This window comes from Trematomus bernacchii, unplaced genomic scaffold (genome assembly GCF_902827165.1).
Source record: "Trematomus bernacchii unplaced genomic scaffold, fTreBer1.1, whole genome shotgun sequence".
NCBI lineage: Eukaryota > Metazoa > Chordata > Actinopteri > Perciformes > Nototheniidae > Trematomus > Trematomus bernacchii.
Window position 1 is genome coordinate 1,495,874 of NW_022987771.1, and position 26,455 is coordinate 1,522,328.

General features: G+C 40.8%; 3 protein-coding genes across 4 annotated transcripts in view; 1 reads left to right on the forward strand and 2 right to left on the reverse strand.

Annotated features, from left to right (window-relative positions):
- The first annotated feature begins 435 nt into the window (after positions 1–435).
- LOC117496907 (dual specificity protein phosphatase 18-like) lies at positions 436–2,180 on the forward strand. The gene has a single exon (XM_034148760.1). It carries the CDS (start codon positions 701–703, stop codon positions 1,247–1,249), a length of 549 nt encoding a protein of 182 aa, XP_034004651.1. The 5' UTR covers positions 436–700; the 3' UTR covers positions 1,250–2,180.
- Positions 1,999–6,765, reverse strand: tgoln2 (trans-golgi network protein 2). The gene is made up of 4 exons (XM_034148752.1): positions 6,579–6,765; positions 4,413–5,071; positions 3,794–3,877; positions 1,999–3,710 (listed from the first exon to the last, which is right to left on the reverse strand). Exons 1-4 carry the CDS (start codon positions 6,631–6,633, stop codon positions 3,705–3,707), a joined length of 804 nt encoding a protein of 267 aa, XP_034004643.1. The 5' UTR covers positions 6,634–6,765; the 3' UTR covers positions 1,999–3,704.
- Positions 6,766–11,770: 5,005 nt separating this feature from the next.
- Positions 11,771–26,455, reverse strand: part of tcf7l1b (transcription factor 7 like 1b) — a 31,683-nt gene continuing 16,998 nt past the window's right edge. Inside the window, exons 4-12 of one of the 2 annotated variants that reach the window (XM_034148727.1) lie at positions 24,828–24,908; positions 17,792–17,927; positions 17,159–17,261; positions 16,310–16,393; positions 13,930–14,067; positions 13,632–13,794; positions 13,430–13,537; positions 13,188–13,239; positions 11,771–12,639 (exon numbers count right to left, since the gene is read on the reverse strand). In XM_034148727.1, coding sequence (XP_034004618.1) covers positions 12,161–12,639; positions 13,188–13,239; positions 13,430–13,537; positions 13,632–13,794; positions 13,930–14,067; positions 16,310–16,393; positions 17,159–17,261; positions 17,792–17,927; positions 24,828–24,908 — 1,344 coding nt within the window. In that variant the 3' untranslated portion in view covers positions 11,771–12,160. The remainder of the gene's footprint in view (positions 12,640–13,187; positions 13,240–13,429; positions 13,538–13,631; positions 13,795–13,929; positions 14,068–16,309; positions 16,394–17,158; positions 17,262–17,791; positions 17,928–24,827; positions 24,909–26,455) is intronic. The other variant, XM_034148728.1, reaches the window with a different exon arrangement.

The window sequence follows — 26,455 nt, forward strand, 5'->3', positions numbered from 1 at the left end:
TTGCATTGCTCACTTGATCAATCAACATTTATTTATATAGCCCAATATCACACATTTTAAAATGTTCTCAGGGGGCTTTAAAGGTATTACAGAATATTAATATGAATACAACACCCTCTGTCCTTATGCGCTCACATCGGAAAAGGAAAAACTCCCAGAGAAACCTCAGTTAATGGGTCAAAATGGAGAAAACCCTTAATAATAATAAATTACATTTGTATAGCGCCTTTCAAGGTGAACAAACAAACGGGGCAAATAAAGGAAAAAATACCTTGGCAAAAAAACCGAGGAGGGATCCTTCTCCCAGGACAGAGACGTGCTATAGATGTGTAACTTCCCAATGCTAGTAAAAAAATCCAGGTATAAATAGCGTCATATTGATTTGGTTTAAGAGTTCTGAATGGATTACTGTGTGTATGTTTTTCTTCTATAAAACAAGCAAAAACCCGTGACCATGGCTAAAACAGACCGAAGAAACATAGATGATGGATGGACAGCTTTAAAGTTGAGAAGCTGAAAGAGACCGTCCACGTTGTGACTGATGAACACCCCCTCCAGCAGAGGGCGACAGGTTACGCGCTCTCACAGTTTAGTCCTTCCTGAGTTGCCGTACCCCGGGTTACTTGTTACTACAGCTTGCTACGTTGTTTACAAAATTCCGTGAACCATTTTTCTGACAGTGCTGAATTCCCCTCGTTTTATGCATCAGTCGGGTCTCGCAGGTCTCTCCGGCCTGTGCCGAGTCACCGACCACCTGTACCTCAGTAATGGCCGAGCCGCCAACGACTCCTCCCAGGTGATTCGGTGCAACATCACTTGCATCGTGAACGTGACGGAGACGAAGAGCCGCTGTCCTCTGCACCGCGGGGTGGAGTACATCCACATCCCACTGCCCGACTCCCCGGCCTCTGCTCTGGGGGAACACTTCGACGATGTGTCGGATAAGATCCAGCTGACTGCGGAGCTCGGTGGCCGGACTCTGGTGCACTGCAACGCCGGGGTGAGCCGCTCCGCCTCGCTGTGCATGGCCTATCTGATGAAGCACCGCGGGGAGTCTCTGCGGGGGGCCCACAGCTGGGTGAGGAGCTGCCGCCCGGTGGTGAGGCCCAACAACGGCTTCTGGAAACAGCTCATCCGCTATGAGATGGAGCTCCGTGGGTGCGCCTCTGTCCGGATGATCTGCACCTCCATGGGAGAGGTACCAGACATTTATGAAGAGGAGGCCAGGAACATGATGCCACTGCGATGATGAAGCCTCTTTATTGTAACAACGAAGGAATGCATGAGAAATAATATTCCGTATCGTGTTTCGCATATACAAGGAACTGCTGTTTGTATAAAGGCTTAAAATGTACTCCTTTTATTATGGAGTCCAATACATTCCAAGGGTAAATATTGTACTCTTTACTAGTTATTCAGCAGCTATAGTAACTTATTTTAGATGAAGATGTATGCCCACATAAAAGGTTTAATATATTATGAAATACATGCATCCCATGCTTTTCAGGTTTGGCCAGTATTTAGTTTGGGCCCCTTTTGTCGTATTTGTTGTTAAAAGTTCCACCAAATAGGGATTTCAACTACATTTTCCAGATAATTTCACAGGGGTAAAACTATCAAACATTTGATAGTTTGTTTCCTTTTTCCTGTTAAACGTCTGACCAGTTATATTTATTGTGACCCCAGATGTGTCCTCTGACCCCCAGGTTGGGAACTCCGGAAATAAATTATTAAACGAAAGTACTCTAAGTGAAATGCTTCTTAAGAATTGTGTCATTATAAACTATTATAGTATTAATGTTGATCAGCTACAGTTGACATTACTACATAAGTGCTATTGTGTTTGTATTTTTTTTAATAATGTTTTGTATGTTTTTTAAACATTTTACTAAAGGATCTGATTGTTTTTCAGCACTGGCTGAACGTGATTCGACAGGCACTGAATCACGAAAGCAGGTGACAGTAAAAGCAGTCAAGGAATCCAATTCATTGAGGCTATAAAGTACAAAAAGCTTTTATTTTCGAATCAAAAACACATCTCAATCGATTAATTGGACGCAAAATGTTGCAATAAACACTTGATTGACAACATGATGTTTTCATATGGACAGCAAGGCCTAACAAACTGAAATAAATACCTATTCATGTAGCTAATATGTTCATTAAACATCTTGAAAACATGCCGTTTCATGCTTACTGCCAGACTAGGATGAATCAATTATGTTTTTTCTAAACACATTTTTACTCATGAAAAGAGCTAATTAATTAAAAGATGTTGCGTTTTTCTTTGCAAATGTAACAATAAAAAAATATATTTTGGGACATCATATGGACTTTGATTCTTCCAAGAAACAATTAGATTAGATTTTTCTTCCTTTTTCCAGATAGCATTTTTTAAATAAATGATAACCCTCAACCGGTACAAATATAGTCTTAAGTTAGGAAACAGGCACAACAAAAGAACCCCACATTGAATCACAGTAAATTAGTTCACAATTTGGCACAAGACACTCACACACACACACACACACACACATCTACCCTAACGGAACAATTTTATCTAATGCAATAGTGGTCTACTATCCCCAGACACGTGTATTCCAATAGCACACTCAAAGCAATGAATCACCTGTCCACAGTTCCTCTTTCAAAACTGTTTTAAAGGTTACAACATATCAGGCTACAGTTTCATGCAAAGCAACGAGTGTAACAGGTAAGACATATTCATCAAAAGAGGAAGCTACAGAACCAGACAGACAGCTTCCAGCAATGCAAGTTATGCATGTTTTCATTGCGGATCAATTAAGAGGCAAACTCAGCCCTGACAGCAGTCAACACAATATTCCTTTATCTTAGGAGCTGGTTAAACCTTTTGGGAGATATGATAGTTCCCTTTCTAGCTAAAAGTTAGATGAAAAGAGTGAAAGTGAGCTTTAAAAAGCTACTAGAGAGTGGTATTGTATTACTTTTGACAGAGCCATGCTGTCTGTTTTTCTGTTTCCAGTACGTATGCTATGCTAATCTAACCTTTTGCCATATTTACTGGAAATGTTTTAGAGTGGTATTGATCTTCTTACATAACTCTTAGCAAGAAAGCAAAGTACAGCCTTTCCAAAATGGACTGCTTCAAGCACAGACTGAATAAGTATCAAACGTTAGGCAGTTCAAGTGGGAGAGCATTGTTATTGTCCAAGCATCTCACTTGGAAAGTAAAGGTTACATTCAACTAAAACTCTTGTTATATTTTCTCAGAGACATTTAACCTCAAATAAATTGTACACGGACAGTAATTTACAAATGGCTTATTTAGTGCACAGTGCAGTAATGCACTGTACATACACATCTGGAATCCAAACAGATAATAATGTTGTCTGCTACCTAAATATCCTGAGTCCGAACCTTAGTCAGGTCAAATGACAACATCGCTTTTAAAGTGGAATAATGACACAAGTGCAATAACAGCATGCTTATTTTACCTTCACTGCATCTCACTAATTCCCTCGATAAGGCAACAGTTTCATCTGCATAGTCACGTGATAAGCATCTATTGGTATAGAATAAAATAATGTCAATTTATCCAAAGGTGGAGTCGACGCAGAGAGAACCAGGAAAATATATAACGCCAGTATCCATTCACCCTCTTACACACACCCCTAGTTTTTTTCAGCAGCTCAAGGCAATGGCTTCCAGATCATGACTTAAGATTACATCTGAAAGAAAATGGAGAGAATTCATTGATATGGTATTTTTAATTGAAAAAGAGAGGGAGTGTATCTTCATATCAACAACTTACATTCTGGTCCAGCTTCTGGTAGTCTCCGGATTTAGGTCGACGAGCAGATCTGTATTTCTTTCCTTCCAAAAGAAAGGCAAAGATCTAAGGGGAAGAAAAGAGATATTGGCAAGTTTTCCACTGAATGGTTGAAGCTTTACATACAAGACAAAGCTTGATATTATTAACCGAGGCATCGCAGAGGAGAGATCGCTCTCTGTATCAAAAGAAATCAAGCACTTTTCCTAAAATATCAAACTATCCCTTTAAGATTGTTCCTCTCAGCTGTAGTGCTTGTTTGGGCCCAGAAATGAATCTGCAAGTCACAAGCTGACCACATGTACCACATATTTAGTCACAAAATAATACAAGACTGTTAGTCTAATCCAAATGTACTTTTAAATAGACCAGCAAATATTTCCCCGTGTTAAACGATGACCCACTTAATCCATTGCATATAATGGAGACCTGACCTGAGTGTGAAACAAATGCAAAAGATATAGCTAAGCCGCTTCTGTGTTTCAAAGAATTCCCTTTCTGTCTACGTTACACAGACTGAAATGGTTGACACACAATCTGGGCCAGTGGAAACAGGAAGTATGCTTCAAAGATGTGGGAGTGTGAGCTTAAACCCAGGTACCTTCCGTTTGTTGTGGTAGGTGATGTAAAGCCCTGCCACGAGCACAGCTGTACAGACAAGGTAGGCAAAGAAATGACTGCTCTCCGCTACATCCTTGATATCAGATTGATCATACGGGGTTTTCTCTTCCATTTGTTTCTTATTTGCGCCGTCTAATGATTCATTCGCATTGCCTTTGTCTCCTGGCTTGTTGTTCTTGGTGTTATCTACTTCTCCCTTGGATAACAGGTCAAGATTGCCAGCGTCATCTTCATTTTTTGTAGGTTCTCCTTTCACGGATATTGTTGTGGTTGCAGGCTTAACAGTGGGTGGTGTCTCATTTTTCTTCTCTTTTCCAGGGTCCTGGCTATTCTCATCGGTCACTTTCTTGCTGTTTTTCTCATCGTCGCTTTCCTCACTTGCCGTTTTTGTGGTTTCTACTGGTTTCTTCACGTTGTCATCTTGTCCTTTCTTGTCAGAATCCCCCTCAGCCTGTTTGGTTTCGTTAGACGGTTTGGCCACATCTGACACTTTTTCCACTTCTGGCTTTACTGTGAGTTTTGCTTCATTTTCTTCTGGTTTTCTTCTGACACTACCTGTATCTTCAATTACAGTAAAAGCAGCTACGTTTGGGGTTTTCTCTACTGAAGTGGGTCCTGTTGCTGTATCTACTGGCACACCTGTAAATAAGCACAAAACAAAACACAATCAGAGATTTAAGCAGAAGAACACACAGGATGGGGACAATAACAGAAATATCAGAAATTCAATTGCCATCTATTAATAAATGCTAGAAATGCTGCCATTGTTTATCCCTCAATTAGACCTCGATACATCTGCTCTTTTCTCCATTACCTTAGATCTTTGTTTCCCTTTGGTGTTATAGCGGCCAAAATCATAAAGAAATAAACCAGAAATCTAACTCAAATAAAACCGCTGCCGAGGCACCACTTAGAGGATCTTACGCAGGGTTCAATGATCCAGACCAGTATCCATTTCCACTACTAGTATGTTCTGTGTCACCTTTTTGGTAAGGTCCTTTGTTTTTATATAGGCCAAGAAGATTTCATTAGATGATTAGATTATATGAAGTTAAAAAGGCTAAGTAAAAGGGCTAGAACATCGAGGTGGAAGAAAAAAACGCCCACACTAAAAGACGAAAGAAGAAAGAAAGAACTAGTTTGGTGTACAGACAAAACCAAAATAAATGTAAATAACAGTCATTATTATTTATAGGACTTTTCCTTTTCCATATCTGAGGTAATTCCTCAAACAATGTAAGATAAGATTGACTTTATTGATCCCAAATTCGGACATGTTTCCGTCACAGCAGCATTTTAAAACAAGGCATTGCCCGTAATGGGAAAATAAAAAGAGTAGGAAATAAACAAACATTTAGTATAAACATCGCAAAAATAAAAAACACTATGGTGGCCAAATTACAGCTAACAAAATTGAAAAGTAAGATATTATTTACATTAAATATGAATGTAATATGTACAGTATACATTTTACATTTATATTTAAATAAATGTTAAAACGTTAAGACGTTTTAATTTGGACACCATCTTACTTTCAAATAGTAACATTTCTAACATTTTTAAAAAGCTTGATTATTCTGCTTCATATTGCACTACATATTCCTAACAGAAATGCAAATCATCCCAAACTAAATCACATTAAAAAGACTGAGGCCAGGTGGAGTTTCCGGATTAGAGTACTGTTGATCTGGGTGTTGATTAAACTGTCATGAGTTATTAATAGGAACTTGGCGACAGGTCAATAAAGTATTACATTTGTATGTCTACGACACAAGCTATCACTTACTTTAACAGCCAGTATCATTGTGTCTGTCTTCTGTGTAACATGATATCTGGTTTTGTGAGTGGTGTTTGGTGAAAAATAAAATGATTCCCCTTGGTCATTACTTGGCACACAGAGGTTAAATACACAAAAGGTACCAGAATAATAAAATAGCCAGACATGTAGCTAGGTTGTAATTTATTTAACAGACACTCATTCGTCGATTGGCAAATTTTCTCTGAGTTAAAACAAGTGATACTGGTTCAGCAACATGGACATTTAGCTTAATTAGCTATCAGGGATTATGGAGGAACCGGTATCTGTAATGTATTTGAATAGCCTATATAAGAAGAAGAATAAATAGCAAAACGACACAAAACTAACCTCTGACCAAGCAGACACACAGACATGTTGTGAGCAGCAGGAAAGCAGTCCGCATCGTGTCTGGAAAATGATTAAAAACCGAAAACAAGTGTGTTTATTCTGTCTCCTTTCAGCTCTCGACTCTCTCCGTGTAGACAGATTGACAGGTTGGAGCTTTTGACTAATTCTGCTTCCGTGTACCAACCATAGCCTGTTCTTCTTCTGCAGGGGAAAATACAGCAGACTGCTCTACCGCCACCTAGAGGTAGAGTACTGACACTACAGGGCTGTGTTTTCCAGCAAGGAAAGCTAGAATGCAATCAAAATACGCTTCTTTGTCCAGTATTATTTTCAGACTGTTATTTCTTAAGCTTTCTTGGCATGCATTCATACAGGATATGCAGTTGCTTTCTTAAGGCATGAGTTCATATTCGTTACTTCAATCGCCTATTTCTGTAAACAAGTGTTCTTGTTTGTGAAATAGATTGTACTTTTCTGCTTATTTTAACTGCTTTTTTATTTTAGGTCAAATTTACCAACCTGCATTTCAAATTAACAAGTTACATTTTGAAGTCTCGTTAATGTTCAAATGCCATGTTATCAATCACAATCTTGATACATTCAAATGTAGTTGTTTGATGCTAATGGTAAGAACCAGCCTGTTCTTCTTCTGCAGGGGAAAATACAGCAGACTGCTCTACCGCCACCTACAGGTAGAGTACTGGCACTACAGGGCTGTGTTTTCCAGCAAGGAAAGCTAGAATCCAATCAAAACACGCTTCTTCGTCCAGTATTACTTTCAGACTTTATTCTTAATTGTTACCATATTGGCACTTTACACAACACACAGGGACTATCAGCTTTCTTGGCATGCATTCATACAGGATATACAGTTGCTTGCTTAAGGCAGGACTGTCTATTCTTAATCCCCTCTTTCTGTAAACAAGTGTGACGTGTCATTGAGAACAAAGTGATGAATACGTAAAACTCTGTGAAAATGAAACGTCTCCCACAGTATAAGGACATTTTAAATGTGGTTTATTTGTGAAACGGATTGTATTTTTGTACTTATTTTTTTAACTGATTTCAATTGACATGCATTTACATCTAACAAATGCAAGTTATATTTTTGAAGAGACCTTCATGTTCAAATGGCAATATTCAATGTTATGTATCACTTTCATGAGACATTCAAGTGTTGGAAGAAGTACCTTTACCTAGTGTAAAAAGTAAAAGTACTCATTATGCATAATGGCCCATCTAAGAATAATACTAAGAACAGCAGTATTGTATTGTTTAGGTTATTTTGTTGTCCTGTTTTTAAACATGTTAGAGCATTTAGGTATTGTAGTTTGTCCATGTGGACCGAATTTACATACTAGAAATACTGTACTGTGCAAATGAGTAGTACTGTACTGCATTATACCATATCAGCATATTGTGTTTTTATATGCAGGAAGTAGGCTAACTGTGAGTGTTAAATAAATGTTGTGGAGTAGAAGTATAGAGTAGTAAATAATACATGGAAATACAAATATGTAAAAAAAAAAAAAGGACTTAAGTACAATACTTGAGTGTATGTACTGAGTTACTTTCCATCACTGGGAGCTCACATCATAATCTGGAAAATTCCATCTGAATTCACCCTACAGACAAATGCTCCAATCAGGTTGAACCAAGGAAACCTGAAACTCTGGATCCACCGGTTCAGCAACAACAGATTGCCTCTCCTGATTCCTTTTGAACAACCTTCAGATTATTCCACTAGGTCAAAAGGTTCAGTCTACAAGTAATGGGGTTACAGCTACATCTTTTCATGCCTTGTGACCAATTTTTATTTTATTTGAACCAACTGAAAACACATATCCACCATAAATCCACCAAGGGCCTGATTTGGCCCCCGGGCCTTGAGTTTGACACATGTGACTTAATGGCTGCATTATTTAGGTTTATTCTAATAGCACCAAAACACCACAAAAGAACAAGTACCTATTCCTAGTTATAAAAGCAGCAATAATTCAACTGATTACAAGGAATTTGTTAAGAGATGTTAATGTAATGAAGTCGAACTGTAAGGATATAGTAAATGAAATTGGAAGTGGATATATGGCTTAGAAAAACATACATTAGAAATCTGGTATATATATTTGATAAAAGAGGAAAAATGACGGGGTATACAGCCCACAACATTACTCATGATTCTCCGTTTAGATATGGCAATTACTGATCCAAATATATATTGATATAATAATGGTAGTAGTTTTTTTGTTGTGTATGCCCGGTGACAATATCCAAATCCCGATATATCACTGTAAGATGGCTGATATTTTCCTATTGTATTTTACAACCTATTGTGCTGAGTTGACCTGAAGTCATACAGGTAAAGCGAGCACTAATACAGAAATGATTCACTAATGCTCCACCACAGGATACATGGAGGAGATAACATTTGTGTGATTATTGCCACCTCCAGGTTTGTTGCTGATATGATTTTATTTTACTGGTGGTGTCAGTGTTTGACCTGATCAGCAGATGGCAGTATTGATATTCAGTGCAATTGAAGAAAACCTGACAAAAGCACATCTTGACACCAGACTACTTTATGTGCATGTGATTGTGAGGGGTTTGCAAGAACTATAATCAACCTATTGTACAATTATACAACACGTTTAAGCATATACAATTGCATTTCTTCTCGAGGAAAAAAACACCATTTCCTATTAACATAAAGTCACTCAACTTTACAGACAGGCACCATGAGAATAATGTAAAAATATAATATGGATTACAATTGATGGTATGCTTTAGGGACGAGATAATGATCAACATGTTAATTGCAGGTGTTTTACATCTCAGCTGGGCGTGGAGGACCTGTGGGTTCTTGTAATGAATATGTCTTAATTGTGGCAGGCTGCTTGACATTTGAAAAGTCCGATGATCCCTCTCATTCTTGACACCTATTTGCATTTCCATCTTTAAGGTCAAATGGGTATGAATAATACATTAAGGAGGTTCTTAAGCTCACAGCCAGCTATACCTATCTCCACAAAGGCACCAGCTGAGTGTTGCTAAGCTCAGTGAATGCTACAGAAACAATCAATTAATACCACTTTGGGAAACCACATGTGAAGCAATCAAGGCATCCTGGCATTAATGGGAATATAAGGTCATGATTCAATGGAAGCTATAGGAACAGTCTTTTCTGATTAGTTGTATGAAGTGTATCCCTCTCAGCTAGTTTTTATTGTGTGAATCAGACTAAACGGGGCAATCGAGTGTGTGTTTCTGGGTTTTCATTATCAAAAGTGTTTAAAGCATTTTGTAGATTTTTCTCAAATGAAAGTTCTCTGTGCAATATTACTACGCATGTGAACTATCAAAGGGTTAACCTGGAATAAATTCAAGATCAAAGGAAGGCCCAAAAAAAGAACCTTGGCAGGAGATTGGAAGAATTTAATGAGCAAAAATTAACATGTATTAAATCTGACCTCGTGCTTACATGGCAGATGTTGAGTGGAGCAGCAACCAGATACCTGAGATAAATAGTGGCGTGTTACATTTTGAGAGGAGCCTGGGAACTGCCTATGCTTTCAACAAAACATATATTGCATTTCAAATTGTGCTAAGATCATCATGTTTTAACAAATGTCATGATATTTATTTCAATAAAGAAGATTTTAAGGGGAGGGAATTGTATTAAATTGAGAAAAGATCCCTCGTATATCCAGCACATTTGAAGTCATTCACTTGGGGGCTGAGTTTCATAATAAGGCTACTGTCTTAGGGGAATAGCATGGGATATAGTATAGCCTTGAGGAGACAGATTTGCTGGCTGTTTTGACAACTCATTACCTGTAATTTCAGTGACGGATCGGTGGAGTGGCTCAGACTAGGCATCCGTGGCACCAGAGAAGCTGTGTGGTTTGTGCCTGGAATGATGTAAGATACAACGGCAAATAAGCAAAGATTTATTATGGCTAATGATTGCTTAAAAACAGAGCCGTGGAGACTTGACAGTTTGGTGCCACTTTACCGAGAGTGGTGGAGTTGGGGCAGAAACGGAAACACATCCTTATTTCACCTTTCTGTACTTCCAGAAGAGTGTTTATTAGAGAGATAACTCTGTCTAATGACACTCACGATTCATTCTGACACACAATGTAACAGTACATTGATTATAAATACTATCTAATAAATGAATATCAGTAAAATACTTCATTTTATTTGTCAATATTAAGATAATAACTGTGGCATTTAAGTTTATTAATGAACCCAGAGTGCTCTTTTGGTTTTACAGTTTGCCTCATAGTGCTGTCTACTATCTGGAAATGCATTGTTAAAAAGTAAAGTTTCCCCTGTAGATCTCGCTGTGCGTAAGACCCTGGTTAAGTTTCTAAGTTTGTAGAAAAGGAAAGGTGCGGGGGGGTTGTATCAGTTGGGCTTGTCCCCCCCCCCCCACGCTCTGCCATAATTGGTCCATCCCTGGCACAACTCCTCATCTCTAAAGCCACCAAAAACTGTAACCTACCTTGTGTATTTTTCCCTAATTGAATCGCCTAATGAGGTCCCCAGGGCTCCATGCCATTACCTCTGAGTTAATTAAAGCCTAAGCAGTGTGCCAAACGGTGAATAAAGATGCCGTGAAAGTGCAAGAGGGTTCTCTGGGATGGGATGGGGCTGACCTGCTTTTCTGTCATTGTTGTGGGACGTTATATTCCAAGGAGCAGATGTCTATTCTTTTTTTATTTGTGTTTATTTTAGGCTTCACATTTTGTTACCCTGGTTCAAGCACTTATTTTCCAGTGTGGTTAGCCTAATTCTGCTTTATTAAACATTCAACTCACTGCCACCATCAGCAAGGATTTTATGAAGATTTACAACTAAAGCAGAACGCAGGAGACTAAAACATGGCAGGTGTGTTATGGATTTCTATTCAATTAGGCGTGGCTGTAATACAATTATACTGCTCATTAAATGTACATTTGTAACACCTACAAAAAGCAGTTATCGACTTGTTATGCACTGTGGTCACTCGTGTGGGAATATTAATCCAAACCACATAACCTTGTTAAAGAAAACTCTTTATTAAATGACAAAAACACGGGCTGATAGAACGTGAAAAGACAAAAAGAGACATTTCATTTAAGAAACAATTTCAAATGTTTATTTAACATGTCAAAGAAGGGGCACACACTCGTGAATTGAAAAGGGGGGGGGGGGGGGGGGGGGGGGGGGGGGCTGCAATTATTGGCCAGTACTATGTCTTAAACTCAATACTAACATTAATCAGGTTTTGGCTAAAAAGCAAACATGTTTTTTGTTTCTTTTTTTTGTTTTTATAAAGAAACATTATGTACATTGGTTCTTTTATACAAGAGGCTCATTGGATAAATGCATCAAAAAAGAAACCAGTTCTGCAGTAAACTTTACAAAAAATACATTTAATTTTTCATTGAGAGATGTAGAAAAGGAGCCGGTCAAATATTGACCAATAATATTTCTTCCTTTTCATTATTTAGAAAAAAAGCTGTTCTAATAACTATTTTTTAAAGAAAAGCAATATACAGCACAATAAATGGGGTAAAAATGGCCTTTGTGCAGATTTAATTATTGTGTTTGGTAACCAGGGAGAGGGGCTGCGATTGGAACAAGGCATGATGGGAGTGAAGGGCCGCCTGATGGTAAGGGGAAGGAGGGGAAAGCATGGAGTGGTGCAGGGAGGCGAAGGGGATTGGCCGACTCAGAATGGGTGTCGAATGGCTACCATGGATGGAGAGGTGAGAATGGGAAGAGGAGGAGGAGGAGGAGGATGAGGAAGAGGAGGAGGAGGAGGAGGAAGAAGATCCAGAAGCTTTCCCGGCGAGAGAGTAGTGGTGGTGCATGCGTCCTTCTGGTTTGGTGGTGAGCGATAGCGGCTGGGCCTGCTCGGAGTGAGTGGCAGCGGGGGCCGCGGGGGAGGCGAGGGACGCGGAGGGCGTGGCGGGGGAGTCCAGCATGCTGCTGTGGGACGAGGCCGGGCTGTCACACATCTTCTCCGACGGCAGGTACTGCACGCACTGCTTCTTGCTTCTAATGGAGAAGTCTGAGGGGGGAAACAAAGCAGGAAGAAGCTGAATTATGGATCTGCTGCTGGCTTCAGAATCTGGTTCATGTCCCTCAATGCCGCCCGTGACAGAAGTGATCATCCAAACAGTGACGACGATGGCAGTGGAAGTTGTGAAACATGGCGAATCAACTCCAAAACACATTGCAACAGGGAGAGTGGAACATGATGTTAAAGATATTCAGATGGTATGCATTAGTTATGCAAAAAAAAAAAAGAAGGGATGTGACACACAAAATGTGCACCCAAAAGTATAAAGCTTTCTTGTTTAGGTTGCACAACAAGCAGACATACCTGCCGCTACTAGCACTGAACCTCATAAGCTGCTTGTCGAAGTATAGAGGCAGGGAGAGAAGTTAGTAAGTGTTAGTGAAGAAGGAATCCATGCAGAAAAAGGTCGATAATAAATAATATAATATCGTAGTATAGTCGCATGTTGCCCTTGCTGTTTCTACAGTTATTAATACTCATTCCAGTCGGTGACGACACAAACCAAATAAAGGCAATCAGGAAGAAAGGCCCCTTACCTTCTGGTTTCGAGTCGGGTTTGTTGTCTCTCTTCCTCTTTTTCCGCTTTCCCTGCACATATGAAACAATGCCGTTAAAAAGCTGTTTCTCATAGTGAAAGCAAACAGTCTAAACAACATTGATTTATACGATCAAGAGTGTGTAATTAACTAATATAGACACATTTGACTTTGGAAAATCATGTTTAACAACTCCCTTTACTCATTAATTGAATATCTTGTCATGGAAATATGCTACTCACGTAATTGTCTCGTGCTGACCACCCGGGGTAGAGCTGGGAGTGAAGCTGCCTCTCTTTCCTGGCCAGCTCGTAGTATTTGGCTTGCTCCTCTCTTGACAGGGAATGCCACTGTGGACAAAGAAAAAAGATATCAAAGGACTGCTAAACACACACACACACACTGTTATGAACTCACGTGCACATCTGTGTCCGCGCTACTTACCCGTCTTCCGAGGATCTGGTTGATGGCAGCGCTCTCTTTCAGAGTGCACTCGGCCACCACTTTGGCTCTCATCTCCTTCATATACAGCATGAAAGCATTCAGAGGTTTCTTGATATGAGGCCTCTTGTCCTCTTCTTTCTTGGAAGGAACGGGGGATTTCCTGCTAATACGAAACATAAAAAAAATATGCCGTTAATAAACTGTAAATGATGGTCAATTAGAGAAGACAAGGGAGGCTAATGTGCTGTAATGAAAGCAAGTTTTGATGCAGTCAAACGATTATTTTAAGTGTTCTTACGCATGCATCGAGGGACTCATGTCATGGGGCTCCTGTTTGATTCCCGAGGAGACGATGGCCGGATGGGGGATGCCGGTCTGATGGAGGCCGTGTGGAGGCGGAGACACCATGTGAGGCGAGAACCGGCTGGACACCAAGCTGTGAGGGCGACAGGAGGAGACATTTTAACAGTCGAGTTTAACAGCTAACCTCTGTTAACCTGACGGGGAAGGGTAACCCTAACTTGGCACATAACCGCCCTGCTTTACCCTCTGGGGGGAAATTCAACTTCTATGTGCGTCTAGACTAAATCCATACACACAATGAGTTACATGCTTCCTTTTTGTTCAAATAAAGACTTTTTCAAAAGCCCCTTTTATTCAGCGATGGCTGGAGAAATGTGGAGTGTGTTGTAACCATGGTGACTGCATGGCCGTGACACCTGAAACCACTTTCCTCTGACAGTACACCTTAACAAAAGTGTCTCTCTTTTATTTCCAATTGTTAATACAATGGAGCATTGTAATGAACAGAAGGGGAATTAAGCTCCATATCCTTCTATCACACATTCTAGGTTCTGCAAGATTGGAAAATTCCTCTGTTTTAATTCTTTTAACGTGGCACACAGGCTGTCATGAGAAACAAAGCACAGTGTGGCCTTGTACTCGCAGTCTGTCAATTTTGACCACCTGATACTCTCAGTATGGACTAACCCAGGGATAACTTTTACTCAGAGGTTTTTCTAACCGTCAATAACCGTTAAACAACATTTGAGGCGAGGTTGCTCACACAGAAAGATGGTTCAAAGCTTGTTTTGGTTCCTTATTTAATATTTATCTGATCTGACTGAATCTAAAATCTGACCTTAGGTAGTAAAATGTGTGTAAATATATGAAGTCGAATTAAAAATATCAAGAAATTATATTTTGCTTTATTTTCCATCTTTTTTGAACTGTTTAATAATTGATGTTGTATAAACAAGGAGGGGCCAAATCATTCCCCAGTTAATAAACCTATACCGACTAAATCTGTAAACATCCACTTAGTCCCTGATGAGCTTCTCCATACGGCTCCCAGTGATGGCATGCAGTCAAGATCCACATTTGAACATAATGCTCCTATTAGCATTAATGTACTGCGGTTTGTTGTTGCCAATATTTTATTCTTACTGGCTGTGTTTTTACTCCATAATCACAGTTTAAAGTTGATATCGTCTTGAACAAACAGTGGAAACAGCTTATAGTCCTTCTAGTTATGGCAATAAACCCCTTGGATCTACTGTATCAACAAACTGCTGTATAGATAAAAAAGCTTTTAATTACAAATCACGTTAAAAACATTTGCTTATAGTATTTAAGTGCTATGCTTCAATGTTCATTTACCTTAAAATATATGCATTTTACATTTCATTTTTAGGGCATTTTTGGTGTATTTCTAAATATTTAGTAAGCCTAAACAGCCATTCTTTTGTAAACAGCACAATACTGTTTTAGGCTAAAAGCTTATTATAATTTGATTTACAGTGAACTATGTTATATATACAGTTCTTTATTGTATCATAGTGTTTATAATATTACACAACATGGTAGATACAATTGAAGCGTTGTTAGAAAAATCTTATAATAGGCTTTTTTCTAATTGTTCAGAAAATGTGTGTTTGTAAAATCAACAGTTATCAATTTGACCCTGACAGACATGAATAAGATATTTCCACCGTAGTGCCAAAAATAAAACCTTTATGAAATCATGTCTATGTTAACATTTGATGGATTAGTGCAATATTTTGCAGGTACGAAATATTACGCCTTAAGTGGAGTAAAAACTCCTATAACGTGTGTTGTGATTGTTGTGAGTCCGTCTCAGGACGAGCTACACATCCTATTGATCACAGACACCCTGCTGAATATTTCATCTCATACTCACACCGGAAGGCTCACTACAAATCTTCCCAATTTAAAAAAAGGGTCAGAGAGTGTAGTCTGATTGGACACGTAGGTTCAGATCAGCTTTGATTTGTCGTTATCGATTCTCAGCCCTTTCATCTCGGCAGTGTGTGTGTGAGTGTGTGTGTGTGTGTTTTCAGAACACTGGCCTGACCACAGAAGTTTAGCTCAGAGAGAAAAGACAGGAGGAGGAGTGCTGAATGCCAATAGTGCCTTCACACTGTTTAAGAAGCTGTAATTGACACCGCTGCCTGTGCGAAAAAGCCTTTTTCAAAACTATACCCCTGCTTAAAAAAAGTCTAAAAATTGAAGTATAAAAGTGCACACCAGCCATTTCTTTCACCTAACCTTTGAAATGGCTGCCAGGGTAAATGTGATTACAACATGTCACAGAAGCAGCAGATATTAGATGTCCCCCTTAGGGAGGGTGGGGGTGTTGCCGAACATGATCTGCTCACCTGGACATGGATGCATTCATTGCTAGCGCTGGGTAGGGGTGACGGAATCCCCCCGGAGGGATGGAGTACATGGGCTGGCCCTGCCTGAGAGACAGAGGGAGACAGAGGGAGAGAAAGATAGAGAGTGTGTGAGGTGGTTCAAACTCAGCTGACAGCTAACCCAGCAGCACTAATCCTCTGCTCATCAACTCAAAGCTCCTGCTTGTGGAACAGCACCGTTGCAATTGATTACGAGAGCCGTGGCAAAACCCATAAATATTCATAAATTCCTCATCTTGAAAAGTATTATTGTTCTGGTGTGATGCACCTGCACAGGCATAACAACTGGACATCCACTTAAACAAAGATTTCAAGAAATGTTTTAAAGCTTAACTCGACACAATTTGTTGTGCTTTACCAAATCTTAACTCCCCACAAGCAGACAGCCACATAGTGAATTAGCTACATCTATTTGCATGTATATAGACTCCTGCATTTACTTGTTTCCTTACAACAATCTCTGCAACATTCAGCTTATTGTATTTATTTAATGACATATATATAGTTTACTTTATCTGCATTACTTGCACATTGGTCTTGCAATATATTTTATAACTATTTTATTCTACTCTGTTTCTTCTTGCACTATTTTATTGTTTTTTTAATTTGTTTCATTGTTTTAGGTCTTAAATATATTTGTTGGCATTGTTGGAGGAGCCTGGGACTTAAACTTTGCATTGCCATGACTACACTGTAGCTACTGTGCTTATGACAATAAAGACCTTGAATCTTGAATATCTGCTGTGATTTCTAACTAATAAAAAAATAATTTAGCAGAGTGGACGGCTGACAATAATAAAAGTGACTTACTGTGGCATGAGCCAGCCCAGAGGGTGTGCGATGGTCCCCACGGTCCCAGGAGAGAGCGGGTAGTACGGGGAGAGCTCTGACGGGTGAGGTGTCCGAGGAATACCTGCCAAAAACGGAAGAAAGCCACTTTTCAAATGTAGCACATACCTGCTGAGATGACATGACATTTACATAAGGCAAGTATGTATAACAAGATTTAACATCTCTGTAATATTTGCTATCTAAATAAACTTGCCTTGCCTATGATTGCCACTAAACTTTTGATACTCCACACAAGATATTCAGAGTACAGTAGCTATGGCCTAATAGTTGCAACATTTCAAAATGGGAAAAAAAGTAATTTCCAGATGTTTCTTTCCCAAAATGTTTCCATTTTGAAACTTCTTGACCCTGCTGTGTTCATTTAAACACATGAGAATGTCTGCTTCCTGGTTTCTGTGGATGTTGCAATATTTAGTGAAAACTGTCACTTATAATATTCATCATAACTGTCACGGATTGAAACCAACTAAAGCATATGACAAAAATATTTTTTTTACACCCAGCTGTCAAGATCGCTGACCATTTTGTTTAATGTAATATCACTTTTAGATACACAGTGAAGTGAATCAATGGCTATCCTTGAGACCTTACCTGTCTTTGGGTCGAGGATCTCTGGGGAGAGGTGTGAGGGCGGCGTGCCGGGGGAGAAGTGTTCATTGCTGTAGGTGATGAGGGGCGTCAGGGGGTGGACATGGTGGGCGTGCTGCACCACTGGGACTTTATTGGACTGTTGATGGAGAAAGAAAAAACAGACACGTAGAAGTTAAAAGCAAGAAGTAACCAATGTTCAAGTGTCTAACCCAAAACATTAAAATAAAAGCTTCTCTTCTGGTGGCTGTAACAAGCATTTAACTATCCTAAAGTGTGAACCGCACATTATTTCTGTTGCCCATTGTTGGAAGGAAATGCACGGTAAAAATAGGCCATCATGTGTTAATGCCGTCTACGGTAAACATCACATCAGTCTGAGCGTGTGACCGGCCCTGTGATGCAATCTGGACCAGCACCAAGGAACACTAAAAAGCCCTGCAGACGCATGCCAAGACCATTACGGTCGTTTAGCCGAGGAGAGAACTGTTTGTTCAGTCCAACAAGAACAACAACGGTGCTACTGGGTCCAAAAGTCAAAACAGCGAGCCACAAACAAAAACAATCAGTGTGAGGCAACTGAATACCCATAAACAAGTGGGGACATACTCTCTGTCTGACAGGTGATGGAAAGAAGCAGACGCCCATGGGTGGGTATAAGAAAAACATTTGAAGTTCTGTAAGATAACTAGCGAAGAACAGAAGGCTTTTCACATGCAGTGTGGAGATATTTCAGCAACACTCTCAGAGATGGGAGCGAAAACAGCTACGACGAGTCTGATGAAGACAATAATAATAACCAGCGTCTCTACTTTCATTAGGCAGCGTGCAGCACCGCAGTCATTTCCCCTGGCTGCCTGGCTGAATAGAGCACTTGTTGGCTCAACTTGTCACATGGGAGGGTCAAGGGGTGGAGGGGGGAAAGGGGGGAGAAAGGAGTCTTGTTCCTCCAGGCTAACCTTTCTTCAATATCCCTCCCCACCCCCCTCTCAACCTCTCCAACGTGGTCTGCTGGGGAACAAGGTTTGCATTGAGACTTCTGTACACTCTCTTGCTTCACGCTGCTTAGAATTGTTCCAAATCTTTGCTTTTTTTACGGCCACTTTTTTCTAAGTACGGTCCAACCTTTTCCTCCTTTTAAATCTTAAGCAAATTGGTTTCTCCTATGTGTAAAGCAGGCTTTGATTCTGGTAATGCCAGACGGGGGGGAGACAAATATTTACCGGTGTTAAACATGTTTATATTAAGATCAATTTGCTTCTTTTTTTTTGGTTCTTCCAGACTTAAGAGCACACAAGGTGAATGCATATGATGATGCGCAGTGAACACAATTGCATAAACACAGTAAAAGGCTTTGATGAAGCTTCATGGCAGAAGTAGCGTTGACCTGCTGGGTTGAAATCCCAAGTCCCACATGTCATGTATATTTGAGTTGTGCTTTGTTGTTCTACTTAATGTACAATACGCCTGAATTTTCCCTATATTGTGAGGGCTGTTTGAGACCTCTAGACCTGGGTGCCAACACATTTTGGGAAGCACTTCAGTGAGAATTTGAAATGATGCATATTAATTATTCATATGCTGGAATACACCAATCGTGTGCTCTACACATCATTTCTAAGTTTGAAGGCACTAGTTTCAACTCCAGGCTGTCTTTCTGTTAAGCACGGCCGACAGATATGTGGAGAAAAATGAAGTATGCAGGTTGCACATATGCAAAACTATTCCGACCCGTATACTACCTGCCAGACTGTCTCTCTAAGGAATAAAGATGGCTAATTCATCAAGCAAATTCCTCTTTTTATATAGGAACATTTGTAAATGTGATCAATCAAGATCAGCATCATTTTTTTAAACTGTATCACGTTCTCCAGAGCCCTGAGATGCGTTTTTTTTATTTAAATTGAAAAACTACACTAGTCGTGCAAACATAAATTAAACTAAACACTTAAATATCAATGCCTTCTTTCACTTGCTCTATGTGTAGAGGTTATATTCCTCTAGACCATAAGAGCTTCATACGTCTGGTTTCCTGATCCACGAGCAAAGTGTAATAGGGAAACCACAAGGAACCTGAGCCATGTTTTAAATATAAACAACATCTACGTGATAGGACAGATAAAGGGCAACCTGGAACCAGATGGTATCTACATCAACAGACAGAAATCATGCTCTTTACATAGACGTGCTTGTTACAAACAGGCCTGCAGTGGAGCATACCTCTCAGATAGCAAGTAAAAACACCCCAGACTGGTCTAGGAGCAGATTGGAAATAGTAACAGGGCGGTTTAAAAGGAAAAGAAAACAGCGTAAAGTTGCTCAGAGAAAAGATGTCTGTCTCTTAAGAGGGTTTGAGACTAAAAAGACCGAGGTGGCAGTACCTCGCCTGGTTGTCCAACTTGGAACGGCGCTAAGAAAAGCACAGTCCTTGGTCAATGTGGGTGGAGGGGTGGATTTCATTCAAGCAAACATGTTTTTGGATCCTGCACATCTGAATTGAATTACTAGGCAAACAGCCGATGGGGAAGAGAGCTTAGAACAAACTGAATAACCCCGCAGCTTTGTGTGTCTTTATGCTCGGTGATTCTGGGTGGGAGGCTCAGAGGCCTTTCAAAACTCCAGGAAAGACAGGGTGAAAAGAATGCCTGGCATGCTGAGAAATCCAAGCCTTGTTTGTCAACGCCAACAGGAAGCGGACGTGAGAGGGGACTGACCGTGTCGTATGTCTTTCAAATCAACCACTCAAAAAACTATGCCATTCATCACAGACAACGTGTGCTTTGCGTCTGGTCGTCGCCTCTGAAAGGGTCAATGGGATTTATATTCTTGCTTAAAATAATAGAGGGCGGGGCGGCGTCATGTTACTGCAGGGAATATCCCCAGAGGTAATTAAATAAATTCAGAGGGCTCTTAAAATCAGCACAGACATAATGGACACAAACATGGACCGGGATAAATATTTGTTAACTGACATACAGTACATCAATTTGATCCTCTGGTAAATCTGCCACTAATAAACGGCATCTTGTGAAATGTAATGAATTCACTCTGCGATGCCAAATCTCTCCGCTTTAGAGTTTGACTAGAAATCAAAGCACTGGTTCCTTATTCCATTTCTGAAGAGGATCTCGTCTCTGCAGTGGCCCAGCAGGGCAGCAGACCTCAGATCAGTATTCAGTGCAGTCCTCCCAAAGCCTTTGATTTCATGATGGATCCCGGTTGTTCACTGCCTAATGCAAAACGAGAGACTCTCACCGGAATCCCAGTCAAAGGTCTGTTGAAGGAATATGGGTCGAAAAGCAAGTGTATGTATCTCTTTGGGGGAGAAAAAAACCCCCGGCACATTCCCAGTTAATATCTCTACTTAAAGTGTCACATCGCCCTGAGAGTGTTGGATTGCCGCAGACACATGCAGCAAGACAAAAGGCATCTCAGGAATGCTGTTGCTCGAGACCTTACCACTTCAATTCACTTAAACTATTCGTGGACTAACTAGCTGACAGGACGTGTCCCTCGATACCTTGATTATGCTAGATGCTAATACAATAGTGAGACAAAGAGAGGGATTCTTGTGTCTCTGTCAAGTGAAGATCAGCCCAAATTTGATGCCAGATAACCCTGGTCAGTTCCACCTCATTACAGAGACACAGCTCCTCCTAACTCAGAATAACAGTACAAGTCAGTGTATTCTGTAATGACACAGAGAATAGGTATTATGGACAAATTACTGCAAGTGACTGGATAACCTCAATGAGAGCAGTATGCAGCCTTGACATCATTATTAGCAGAGTGTAAATGACTCTGAACTGGTGCGTTGTGGAGTATGAGTCACACATGATTCAGACAGCAGCACCTCCTCCTGCTTCCCCTCCTTTTCCTATTATCTCCTTTCCTTTCCTCTCCTCTTCTTCCCTTTCCTCTTCCTCTCCTCTCCTCTACTCGGTCACTACTGATGGGCTGACATGTTCCCCATACTGCATCACCTGGCCCTGCAGCGCCTTTGATGTATTATTCATGATGAGGCAGCCCTCTGAACACAGGGGTCTATATGGGGGTTTTGGGGTGCTCATGTGTGTGTGCATGTGTGTGTATGTATGATGGGTGTGGTGCGTTCATAGAAAAAGCTTGTTCCCTACTTCCCAGTCCTCCCACCCCACCACCACCACCCCTATTACTACCAAAAGCAATACCAACTGAATGCTAAACAAACCTGTCTGTTGAATAATTGAGGATCTCAGGCCAGAGCAGGCTCTGATTAGCATACAGGCCTTATGGACCCAATCTGCACAGTGACAGGATGCTCTTTCCCTGGACTTTGGGATCCAACCAACGCTCCTAGTTCTATTAAACATCTTCTTATCTCGTTTCAACTTGCCAGAATTAGAAGAAAGCGATCCCCATTCACCGAAAACAATGACATTGATCACTGTAAAGACATGTAGGAGTGATGTGGTTCAAAAGTCTAAATATCAATATTGTGTTCATGCGTAGGCTTGCCGGTGGATTATTTATTAATCTGCAGAGGCTCTTGACTGAACATCAGAATCAGAATCAGAATACCTTTATGCCTCTCCACTAACACACTGTAGCCTTATCAGTACACCAACATAATGCATATTTGACACGCATATAAGATGTGCTTACAAGCAGATTTTGACAGATATTCCAAACTGTTCCAGTCCGTCAAAAAAGCAAAACAACGATGTCAGATTTAACACATGCTTGCAGAATGACTGCAGGAGCACAGGTCTGCTCCAGGAGTCCCTGCTGGTGTCTCTTCTCTCTGGCTCCTCTTGGCCCTGGGCAGTAATCCCTGGCCCCCCGCGAGTGCCCATCCGCTCCCCCTGCTCTCATTAGTGCAGTGTTGGGGCCTGGGGAGCCTGCAGGCCTGGGGAGCCAGCCTGCTGCTCCCCTCCCACTCTGCCTCCCTCTCTCCCCCGCTGGAGTAATGAGCACATAATCAGCCTGGCTCCCTGTCAGCAGCAGCGCAGCAGAGGGGCAGTGGGCTCCTGGCCCAGAGTTGGGGGCACGGCCACAGCGGGGCGTTTCTCTCTCTGTGCTCTGCGCCCGGGGTACAGCGCGCCCCGTGTTACAGATTCCCACTAATCAAGTGACCCTGGAGTCTCAGGTCAGCAGATCAAGCGACTTCCTCTTTTAGTTCACACACACTGAAAGTCGTTACACTTTCAGTCAACTTCCCCACCTTTTATACCCCTTTCAAAATGTCTTATGATTTCTAATACAATAAGGCTCTTGATTATTAATTTGTCTGCCAATTTAAGTGTTTAATCTGAGTTGGTTACACTTTCAATACATTTCCCAACCTTTTATACTCCTATAAGTACATATAGTATACTATAAGTCTTCTGCATTTCAAGTCAATAATACTCTTGTATAATCTTTTTCTGCCAATGTAAGTGTTTCATATAAAATGATTGCCCTCGACCGGCCTAGTTATGAGAACTGTGTTATTCAATTGCACTCAATACTCAAAACTAAAATACAAAGCAACCTATAAGCATGCAATGTAGACGTTTTTTGTGCAGCTATAAAAGCATTTAAATAACATTTCATTACAAAGGGTAGATGAACAAACATACCAAGCTTAAGGGAAGTACATATTGAAGCACACTAAAGTGAAGGCTACTTATTATTCTGAAAATGTGAGTAAGATTTCTGCCAGAACACAGTTGGATCCCTCACATTTCTTCTACAATGTTTCTCTCTGTATAGGCTTTTCTGGTTTAATGACGTTCGAAGAGATGAAGGCCAAACAGAATAAGAAAGAGGAAAGAAAAGCACAAACACTGAGCCACATGAAAAGTAGCAGGAACCACCGAAGGACAGAAGAGAAACATCCAAGCAGGGAACTCGACCTCTGTCGATCTGCTTTCATTTCCTTTTTTTCCAACTGCTTTTATCCTACTTATTGTTATGATTTTTTCTCGTGTTCCTACTTTGTCAATTCAAAGATTTCATTATGATACACATTGTCTTAACTAACTAGAATGAGTGTGCTGCAACAAAACACACCGTTTATTTTCCCACAGAAGAAGCCAAAGGGTCACAGAGAGGTCAGTATTTATTCTAATAAAATATATGTAATTGGTTTCTATTGAGACTCAAGTCAGTCCTGGATTCCCATGAGCAAACTCTGTCCCTTTCACAACAATTTCCCATTGACTGCGCTCAATGAGGACTTTGTCATGTGCATCGCTGCGATTATGGGATCCAGCGAATCAACCACAAACTCAGCGAGCGCGTCTAGCCGGGATATGTCAGGTCAGGAGGCTGAGTCACAACGGCTGTATTTGCTGAAGCTGTGTGACAGCGTCTTCTTGCTCCACGCTCGGATTAACATGACTTCTCGAACCAGAAAAACGCCCCGATACAATCAAGCAGGTGAGATGCCAGATAGATGTCCATGTTATCTAATGTTTTCAATCCCAAACACACATCCCTCAGCGAAGCCACAAACCAAACAGGTCTGCTGAGGCCCCGCATTGTCTAACCCGGGTGAGACACCATGATGACTAGTTCACACCTGAGTGGGAAAGATCAAGAATGGCAAGGAGGTTCGAACTTGAGAGATTTATTGCGGAGACGGAGTTATTGTGGTGAAGACAGACAGGCTGATCAGCAGTTTGCCTGCGGGTACTGTAGGGGCTTTTTTTTGGGGGGGGGGGGGCACTGTACATGGATGGATGGGAACCAGTCGATTTACATAACTTAATTATTGGGAATAACCACATTATGGTTATTGATTGATTAAAGCATTTATATGGCTGGCAGTAAACTGGTTCCACACACAAGTTGTTATGATTAGATTAATGTCCTGAAGCCCGGAGGAAACAACTTGTTAGTGCCACAAAACAAGGCAGAGGACTTGTTGGGAAACTGGTGTTCACACTGTCGTTCGGTGTGTGAATTTGTGATTTGAAATTCCTCTTTTTCACAATTTCAAAACAATCATTTTTTGACTCGATGGAAGTCGTAATCAAAGTTTAGTTTAGTTTTTAATGGAAGTGTAACTACTTACAAGATGCCCTGGTGTTGGAGAACGGGAATCTTTTAGTCCTGAGCCAGGGACGTCCAAAATAGGCCATTTCATCTGCAGGTACTGTGGGCGAGAGAAATAAAGAAGAATTAGGCAACAGAAACTTGACACACTGCAGGTTAAAACAGTCACCAAAATATTAAATACAGAAGATTAAACCAAATGCATTAAAATACACTTGATAAAGAGACCAAGTGAACAAAAAACTCTAATATTTACTGTTACTAGACTGTAGGGAATGAAGCGTGCAAAAGTGGGATGAATGATGGGAGATATCCCTCAGACACCTGTAGCAGACCCACATGGTGGCTGGAGTCAGACAGGGAGTTCTGGCACGGGGGAGAGCAGGGAGAGCGATGTGAACACAACGGACTGGTGGAGGACTGTGAAATTGCCGTTTGTCAAGGAAAAACAAGAGGCCAGCTGTGGGCGCCCGTCGCTGAGCGGGTGGGAACAGACAGCTGGAAGGAAGCCCCGTTTACAGAGCAGCAAAGAGGTTGAGCTGCGGACTCGGAGCTAACTCCATTGGTTTGGCCTTTTGACCCCAGACATAGTCCCACCCTCATTATTTTTCACACATGTATCAAAGTTATCATAAAGGGTCTGTGTGTCTTTGCTCTCCCTCGTTTAGTCTCACATGACTTAAAGATTTCCTGCACTATTTAACCGCTGCCCGTCCCTTCGCCGCTCTGCCACAGAATGCTGTGTGTACTCAGAGAGGTTTGTGTGATTTACGGCTTCATGCAACAAGCTGAACATTTTTTTTTTTTGTCCTCCAGCAATGGAGATAGCATGAAGCCAGAGCTCCAAAAGCACGGCTCAAACATCTGGTTTATGGATCAGTTTAAATACCGGACGCAGCGGCTTGTCATGCATGTGGATTTTTCTCTCCGGTACAATTTCAAATTAATTATAATGGTTTTATAGGACAGGTTATGTTTTGCTCGTCCAGGCTCATGTTGTGTGAGACATAAATGAATCATAGTTCATTAATCGGGATGGCTAGTAGCATATAATGGTTTATAAACTCTCTCATTAAGCGGTGGTTTCACAATAGCCCCATGCAGCTGTTATTAATTTACAATGTATACTGTTATTTTTATTTACATAGCGTTGCGCTCATGAATTCCTATGCACAAACAGTTTGATGTCCACCCATAGCAAACATGTGACAAATGGATGAGACAAGAAATATTGTCTGACACTTTCAAATAATGACTGACAACAGCAGTTAAAGAATATATGCAAAGCTTTGTCCCCGTGCTGCAGGATGAATGATGACAAACAAGCAAACTGGAGGAGTCATGCATTCAGGTTCTGATTTTAAAACTTCATTCATCACTCAGGGTTTGTAAGGAGGAAGGAAGCTTGGATGGCTGTGGGTTAAAAATGGAAAAGACATTATAGCAGGAGGGGGAAAGGGAGAGGAGGGAAAAAAAAACATTTTCAGGAATGAGTTTGTCGGAGCAGGCAGAGGGTATTGTTTCCTGACAGCTGGGGTCCAACAGAGCACCGAGGCAGGGGGAAGGGGACCCTTTTTCCCTTCCAAAAGGGGGGAAATTCTTGGAGTTGACATCAGCTCTCTTCTATTTCACTATACTGCTCAGGGC